Below are 9229 nucleotides of genomic sequence, written 5' to 3' on the forward strand. Positions count from 1 at the left end.
TTGGGTTGGCAGGGGCAACTTAGGGGGCCGAGCAATTGTCAGTTAAAGTAACGCAGTGCCGAAACGCAAAAAAATGGTCTGGTCATTAAGGGGGCAAATCCTTCCAGTCCAGAAGTGGTTAAAAATGGCTCTGATTACATCGGGGTGAAGTTATATCAGGTCATGGCTTCTGGGTAACCGTAGCCGAGAGCCAATCACAGCTCATCCCGGCATTGTTCGGCTCTCTGACCAGCTGATCGCTCGGGTCTCCTGATGAGTCGGGAGAGCCAAAGAAAGCTGCAGAAGGCAGCAGGAATGGGGAGGGTGGGGGGGGGGGGGGTTAATGTACCCTCCCACTATTGTCCCCTCCTATTATTGTCCCCTCCTTCTATTGTCCACTCCCACTATTTGTAAAAGCAATCCAGCGGTTAGTTAGCCCCTAGGATCGCTTTTACAAGAGAGCCAATAGGCGTAATCCCAGTATGACCACCTAGCTACATTGCTGGTCCTCCCATCAGATATATACTTTTCATGCTAAGTAATATATCAGTATAACACTTCCATGTATTTATTACCAATCACAGATATCGCAGCACTCCCCCTGACATTGCCTTCATCTGCTTTCCTCTCCAGAAGGACGGCGCCATCTTTGTTCAGCCATCATCCTGGGTCACCATCTTCATCCCGATCTGAGATGCCGGCTCACAGGTAAATTCCAGTGCCTGACACAGGTCTGCCCCCTGCTGCAGCCTCTCAACTTGTGATTTGTTACAAGGTTACAATGTACAGTCTGATCACTGGTGGAGGGGAAACTGAGGAAGTGCTTCCTTCCCTTCTACAAAGTTACAATGTACAGTCTGATCACTGGGGGAGGGGAGACTGAGGAAATGCTTCCTCCTGCCTGCAGCAGACTGATGACATCATCTCAGCCTAGGCAGAGTCACCAGCTGGATCTGAAGTCAGGTTCTCTTTGCTGTATTTTTTGTACTGATATGTGGTTGCCCCTCCCCCTCTAGGGATAATCTGATTGGCTGTCCTGGCGCTGTGCTGGCGGTGTGATTCTCACCTGACGAGATAATAATAAAAGTGACGCTGAATATTTTCACAGCCCTATAAATAGACAACGCTGTGTATAGTGACGGTGTAGAGGAGACATGCCGTGTCTCGTGCCTCCACAGTCAGCGCTGAGGGGGGAGGGGGCAGGATAGGGGAGCTGTATGGGCACCTGGGTGCAGAGTATGCGCTGGAAGCTGGATCTGATCCTTTCTTTTCTCTGTGTGGGAAATGTAAATCCTTCTGGAGACAATGACATTTCTTCTTTTTATAGAAAATTCACCCTAAACAGAGCGGGAAGCCCTGAATCTGCCCTGATGGGTCCAGCAGGCAGGGGGCGCCACAAGACCAGGGGGCGCCACAAGACCAGGGGGCGCCACAAGACCAGGGGCAGGGGGCGCCACAAGACCAGGGGGGAGGGGGCGCCACAAGACCAGGTCATGTACTGAGAGACTCAGCCTGGAGGAAAATGGTAAAACCAGGACAGGTTTTGACAGGAGCTGTACAGAGGTAGGTGCAGAGGGGTGATATACCGCGGGGGGGGGGATAAAGTTCAGGTAGGTTGTATACAGGGGTAGGTACAGATTTTGGTGATATACAGAAACAGGTGCAGGTAGACAAAGGTAGGTAGATGGTATACAGAGGGAGGTGGGCAGTTGATATATATATACTCTACATAAGTAGGTGATGTAAAGAGATTGATACATAGTATGTCATATACAGAGTAAGGTAGGTGATATACAGAGATTAGTATGTAGGTGGTATACAGAGATTAGTAGGTAGGTGGTATACAGAGATTAGTAGGTAGGTGGTATACAGAGATTAGTAGGTAGGTGGTATACAGAGATTAGTAGGTAGGTGGTATACAGAGATTAGTAGGTAGGTGGGTGGTATACAGAGATTAGTAGGTAGGTGGGTGGTATACAGAGATTAGTAGGTAGGTGGTATACAGAAATTAGTAGGTAGGTGGTATACAGAGATTAGTAGGTAGGTGGTATACAGAGATCAGTAGGTAGGTGGTATACAGAGATTAGTAGGTAGGTGGTATACAGAGATCAGTAGGTAGGTGGTATACAGAGATTAGTAGGTAGGTGGTATACAGAGATTAGTAGGTAGGTGGGTGGTATACAGAGATTAGTAGGTAGGTGGTATACAGAGATCAGTAGGCAGGTGGTATACAGAGATTAGTAGGTAGGTGGAATGCAGTGGTAGGTGCAGAGGTAGGTGATGCACAGAGAGGAGAAGGTAGATGGTATACAGGGGGAGGTAAGTAGTTGATATATACAGATAGATAAATGATGGGCACAGATAGATACATATCTCTATATAGTATACAGAGGTAGGTAGGTGGTATATAGTTGTAGGTGGAAATTTAGGTTATTTTCGGAAAGAGGTGAAGGTAGACAGTACAGAGAGGGAAGATGGCTATACAGAGGTACATGGTATACAGGAGGTATGTAGGTGGAATACACGGGGGGGGTACAGTGCCTTGAAAAAGTATTCATACCCCTATGAAATTTTCCACATTTTATCATATTACAACCAAAAACGTAAATGTATTTTAATGGGATTTTATGTGATAGACCGACACAAAGTGGCACATAATTGTGAATTGGAAGGAAAATGATAAATGGTTTTCAACATTTTTTACAAATAGATCTGTGAAAATTGTGGCATGCATTTGTATTCACCCCCCCCCCTTTACTCTGACACCCCTAACTAGAATCTAGTGGAACCAATTGCCTTCAGAAGTCACCTAATTAGTAAATAGAGTCCACCTGTGTGTAATTTAATCTCAGTGTAAATACAGCTGTTCTGTGAAGCCCTCAGAGGTTTGTTAGAGAACCTTAGTGAACAAACAGCATCATGAAGGCCAAGGAACACACAAGACGGGTAAGGGATAAAGTTGTGGAGAAGTGTAAAGCTGGGTTAGGCTATAAAAAAATATCCCAAGCTTTGAACATCTCACAGAGCGCTGTTCAATCCATCATCAGAAAATGGAAAGAGTATGGCACAACTGCAACCCTACCAAGACATGGCCGTCCACCTAAACTGGGGGTCTTCAAACTATGGCCCTCCATTTGTTCAGGAACTACAATTCCCATCATGCCTAGTCATGTCTGTGAATGTCAGAGTTTTCCAATGCCTCATGGGATGTGTAGTTTCACAACAGCCGGAGGGCCGTAGTTTGAGGATTCTTGACCTAAACTGACCGGCCGGGCAAGGAGAGCGTTCATCAGAGAAGAGCCTTAGAGGCCCATGGTAACTCTGGAGGAGCTGCAGAGATCCACAGCTCAGATGGGAGAATCTGTCCACAGGACAACTATTAGTCGTGCGCTCCACAAATCTGCCCTTTATGGAAGAGTGGTAAGAAGAAAGCCATTGGTGGAAGAAAACCATAAGAAGTCCTGTTTACAGTTTGCGAGAAGCCATGTGGGGGACACAGCAAACATGTGGAAGAAGGAGCTCTGCTCAGATGAGACCAAAATTAAACTTTTTGGCCTAAAAGCAAAACGCTATGTGTGGGGGAAAACTAACACAGCACATCACCCTGAACACACCATCCCCACTGTGAAACATGGCGGTGGCAGCATCATGTTGTGGGGACGCTTTTCTTCAGCAGGGACAGAGAAGCTGATCATAGTTGATGGGGAGATGGATGGAGCCAAATACAGGGCAATCTTAGAAGAAAACCTGTTAGAGTCTGCAAAAGACTTGAGACTGGGGCAGAGGGTCACCTTCCAGCAGGACAATGACCCGAAACATAAAGCCAGAGCTACAATGGAATGGTTTACATCAAAGCATATTCCTGTGTTAGAATGGCCCAGTCAAAGTCCAGACCTAAATCCTAAGTAGATGGGATACAGAGGTTGGTGGGTAGATGGTATACAAAGATTGGTGGGTAGATGGTATACAAAGGTTTGGGAGGTAGATGGGATACTGAGGTTGGTGGGTAGATGGGATACATAGGTTGGTGGGTAGATGGTATACGGAGATTGGTGGGTAGATGGTATACAGAGGTTGGTGGGTCGATGGGATACGGAGGTTGGCGGGTAGATGGTATACAGAGGTTGGTGGGTAGATGGTATACAGAGGTTGGTGGGTCGATGGGATACGGAGGTTGGCGGGTAGATGGGATACACAGGTTGGTGGGTAGATGGGATACAGAGGTTGGTGGGTAGATCATATACCGAGGTTGGTGGTAGATGGGATACATAGGTTGGTGGGTAGATGGTATACAGAGGTTGGTGGGTCGATGGTATACGGAGGTTGGTGGGTAGATGGTATACAGAGGTTGGTGGGTAGATGGTATACAGAGGTTGGTGGGTAAATGGTATACGGAGATTTGGGGGGTAGATGGGATACAGAGATTGGTGGGTAGATGGGATACAGAGGTTAGTGGGTAGATGGGACACAGAGGTTGGTGGGTAGATGGGACACAGAGGTTGGTGGGTAGGTGGGATACAGAGGTTGGTGGGTAGATGGGATAGAGAGGTTGGTGGGTAGATGGGATACAGAGGTTGGTGGGTAGATGGGATACGGAGGTTGGTGGGTAGATTGGACACCGAAGTTGATGGGTAGATGGGATATGGAGGTTTGTGGATAGATGGGATACAGAGGATGGTGGGTAGATGGGATACGGAGGTTGGTGGGTAGATGGTATACGGAGGTTTGGGGGTAGATGGGATACAGAGGTTGGTGGGTAGATGGTATATGGCGGTTGGTGGGTAGATTGGACACGGAGGTTGATGGGTAGATGGGATACGGAGGTTGGTGGATAGATGGGATACAGACGTTGGTGGGTCAAGGGTCAATGGGATACGGAGGTTGGTGGGTAGATGGTATACAGAGATTGGTGGGTAGATGGGATACAGAGGTTGGTGGGTAAATGGGATACAGAGGTTGGTGGGTAGATCGTATACAGAGGTTGGTGGGTAGATGGGACACAGAGGTTGGTGGGTAGATGGGACACAGAGGTTGGTGGGTAGATGGAATACAGAGGATGGTGGGTAGATGGGATACGGAAGTTGGTGGGTAGATGGTATACAGAGGTTTGGTGTTAAATGGGATACAGAGGTTGGTGGGAAGATGGTATACGGAGGTTAGTGGGTAGATTGGACACGGAGGTTGATGGGTAGATGGGATACGGAGGTTTGGGCGGTAGATGGGACACAGAGGTTGGTGGATAGATGGGATACAGAGGTTGGTGGGTCGATGGGATACGGAGGTTGGTGGGTAGATGGGATACAGTGGTTGGTGGGTCGATGGTATACGGAGGTTGGAGGGTAGATGGGATACAGAGGTTGATGGGTAGATGGGATACAGAGGTTGGTGGGTAGATGGGATACAGAAGTTGGTGGGTGGATGGGATACAGAGGTTGGTGGGTAGATGGGACACAGAGGTTGGTGGGTAGATGGGATAGAGAGGTTGGTGGGTAGATGGGATACAGAGGTTGGTGGGTAGATGGGATACGGAGGTTGGTGGGTAGATTGGACACCGAGGTTGATGGGTAGATGGGATATGGAGGTTGATGGATAGATGGGATACAGAGGATGGTGGGTAGATGGTATACAAAGGTTTGGGGGGTAGATGGGATACAGAGGTTGGTGGGTAGATCGTATACCGAGGTTGGTGGTTAGATGGGACACGGAGGTTGGTGGGTAGATGGGATACAGAGGTTGGTGGGTAGATGGGACACAGAGGTTGGCGGGTAGATGGTATACAGAGGTTAGCGGGTAGATGGGACACAGAGGTTGGTCGATAGATGGGACACAGAGGTTGGTGGGTAGATTGGACACCGAGGTTGATGGGTAGATGGGATATGGAGGTTGGTGGATAGATGGGATACAGAGGATGGTGGGTAGATGGGATACAGAGGTTGGTAGGTAGATGGGACACAGAGATTGGCGGGTAGATGGGACACAGAGGTTGGTGGGTAGATAGGACACAGAGGTTGGTAGGTAGATGTGACACAGAGGTTGGTGGATAGATGGGACACAGAGGTTGGTGGATAGATGGGATACAGAGGTTGGTAGGTAGATGTGACACAGAGGTTGGTGGATAGATGGGACACAGAGGTTGGTGGATAGATGGGATACAGAGGTTGGTAGGTAGATGTGACACAGAGGTTGGTGGATAGATGGGATACAGAGGTTGGTTGGTAGATAGGACACAGAGGTTGGTGGGTAGATGGGACACAGAGATTGGTGGATAGATGGGACACAGAGGTTGGTAGGTAGATGGGACACAGAGGTTGGTAGGTAGATGGGACACAGAGATTGGCGGGTAGATGGGACACAGAGATTGGTAGGTAGATAGGACACAGAGGTTGGTGGATAGATGGGACACAGAAGTTAGTGGGAAGATAGGATACAGAGGTAGGTAGGTGGTATACATAGGTAGGTAGGTAGGCGGTGTACATACGCGGGTGGTAAATAGAGCTTGGGAGGGGATATACAGAGGCTGACAGATGTTAGATAGATGATGTAAAAATGAAGGTAGTATGTAGAGAAAGGTAGGTGTTATATGGAGGTAGATAGGTGTATGGTATACATAGGTAAGTAGTGGTATACAGATGTAGGTAGGTGACATAAATAGGTAGTAAGGTAGTATACAGAGTTAGGTAGGTGGTGTATATAGCAAACAGGTAGGTAGTCAGTATACATATACATATATATATATAGAAAGGTAGGTAGCTCACCAGTTCGCGCACGGCTTCGGGCTCCTCTCGCGGTACGGATCCGGTGCTGCTCTCGCTGGCCGCAGACGCCGGAGGGGACATGACCGAAGTCAGGAGCAATCTGCCCAATCCAGGGGCAAATCCAAGCTGTGAGAGGCAGAACCCAGGAGAGAATCATACCCCCACCTGGGGCCCGGGGCCCTCACACACCTGGGGCCTGCGCCCTGCGCTGCGCTCCATGGATGTGCGGTCACACGTGTGTGCCGGTGTGTGTGACATGAGGGGGGGGACAGACACACACGCCTGTCACACGCACCAACACACATGCAGCGTGCAACACCGCCTGACACCGACGGGGAATGTAAACACACAGCGCTCATATACACACAGCGCTCATATACACACAGCGCTCATATACACACAGCGCTCATATACACACAGCGCGCACGCACACGTATTGTATACACACAGCGCACACGCACACGTATTGTATACACACACCGTACACTGTATACACAATCACCCCGTATATCACATCGCATACACTGACACCATACACACAGGTAAACAAACACACAGACTGACAATGGCACACTGCGATGTCACACCGTCCTCACACACACATACACACACAGACATACATACACACATACAGACACAGACAGACGGATGGATGGACGGACGGAGCGGTGCAGGGGCAGGAGGGAGGGGGACGGGGTAAGGAGGGAGTGGAGGGAAGGATGCTGCAGGAGCCGGAGGATGGAGAAATTCCCGGGGAAGATGGGAGGGAGAGCGAGGACCAGAGGAGGAGGAGGAGGAGGAAGAGGAGGAGACCAACCTGACCTTCACTCATCCCAACGCTGCCTGCCTCATCACACAGCATCTGTCTCATCATCATCTCTGCCTGTCTCATCTGCCCTCCATCATCTCTGCCTGTCTCATCTGTCTTCCATCATCTCTGCCTGTCTCATCTGTCCTCCATCATCTCTGCCTGTCTCATCTGTATTCCATCATCTCTGCCTGTCTCATCTGCCCCCCATCATCTCTGCCTGTCTTATCTGTCTTCCATCATCTCTGCCTGTCTCATCTGTCCTCCATCATCTCTGCCTGTCTCATCTGTATTCCATCATCTCTGCCTGTCTCATCTGTCCTCCATCATCTCTGCCTGTCTCATCTGTCTTCCATCATCTCTGCCTGTCTCATCTGCCCCCCATCATCTCTGCCTGTCTTATCTGTCTTCCATCATCTCTGCCTGTCTCATCTGTCCTCCATCATCTCTGCCTGTCTCATCTGTATTCCATCATCTCTGCCTGTCTCATCTGTCCTCCATCATCTCTGCCTGTCTCATCTGTCTTCCATCATCTCTGACTGTCTCATCTGTCTTCCATCATCTCTGCCTGTCTTATCTGTCTTCCATCATCTCTGCCTGTCTCATCTGTATTCCATCATCTCTGCCTGTCTCATCTGTCCTCCATCATCTCTGCCTGTCTCATCTGTCCCCCATCATCTCTGCCTGTCTCATCTGTCTTCCATCATCTCTGCCTGTCTCATCTGTCCCCCATCATCTCTGCCTGTCTCATCTGTCCCCCATCATCTCTGCCTGTCTCATCTGTCCCCCATCATCTCTGCCTGTCTCATCTGTCTTCCATCATCTCTGCCTGTCTCATCTGTCTTCCATCATCTCTGCCTGTCTCATCTGTCCCCCATCATCTCTGCCTGTCTCATCTGTCTTCCATCATCTCTGCCTGTCTAATCAGTCTTCCATCATCTATGCCTGTCTCATCTGTCCCCCATCATCTCTGCCTGTCTTCCATCATCTCTGCCTGTCTCATTTGTTTTCTATCATCTCTGCCTGTCTCATCTGTCTTCCATCATCTCTGCCTGTCTCATCTGTCTTCCATCATCTCTGCCTGTCTCATCTGTCCTCCATCATCTCTGCCTGTCTCATCTGTCCACAATCATCTCTGCCTGTCCCATCTGTCTTCCATCATCTCTGTCTGTCTCATTTTCTTTTCTATCATCTCTGCCTGTCTCATCTGTCTTCCATCATCTCTGCCCGTCTCATCTGTCTTCCATCATCTCTGCCTGTCTCATCTGTCCACAATCATCTCTGCCTGTCTCATCTGTTTTCTATCATCTCTGCCTGTCTCATCTGTTTTCTATCATCTCTGCCTGTCTCATCTGTCCATAATCATCTCTGCCTGTCTCATCTGTCCTCCATCATCTCTGCCTGTCTCATCTGTCCTCCATCATCTCTGCCTGTCTCATCTGTCCCCCATCATCTCTGCCTGTCTCATCTGTCCCCCATCATCTCTGCCTGTCTCATCTGTCTTCCATCATCTCTGCCTGTCTCATCTGTCTTCCATCATCTCTGCCTGTCTCATCTGTCCCCCATCATCTCTGCCTGTCTCATCTGTCCCCCATCATCTCTGCCTGTCTCATCTGTCTTCCATCATCTCTGCCTGTCTCATCTGTCCCTCATCATCTCTGCCTGTCTCATCCTGTCAGACTGCAGC

At 49.1% G+C, this 9229-nt stretch overlaps 1 protein-coding gene across 1 annotated transcript in view; it reads right to left on the minus strand.

The window, feature by feature from the left end:
* The window catches only part of TMEM151B (transmembrane protein 151B), a 49249-nt gene extending 42072 nt beyond the window's left edge, over positions 1-7177 (minus strand). Inside the window, exon 1 of the mRNA XM_082251651.1 lies at positions 6735-7177. Coding sequence (XP_082107777.1) covers positions 6735-6815 — 81 coding nt within the window. The 5' untranslated portion in view covers positions 6816-7177. The remainder of the gene's footprint in view (positions 1-6734) is intronic.
* Positions 7178-9229: the final 2052 nt, after the last annotated feature.

Source organism: Pelophylax lessonae, assembly GCF_965119305.1.
Source record: "Pelophylax lessonae genome assembly, chromosome: 3".
Classification (NCBI taxonomy): Eukaryota; Metazoa; Chordata; class Amphibia; order Anura; family Ranidae; genus Pelophylax; species Pelophylax lessonae.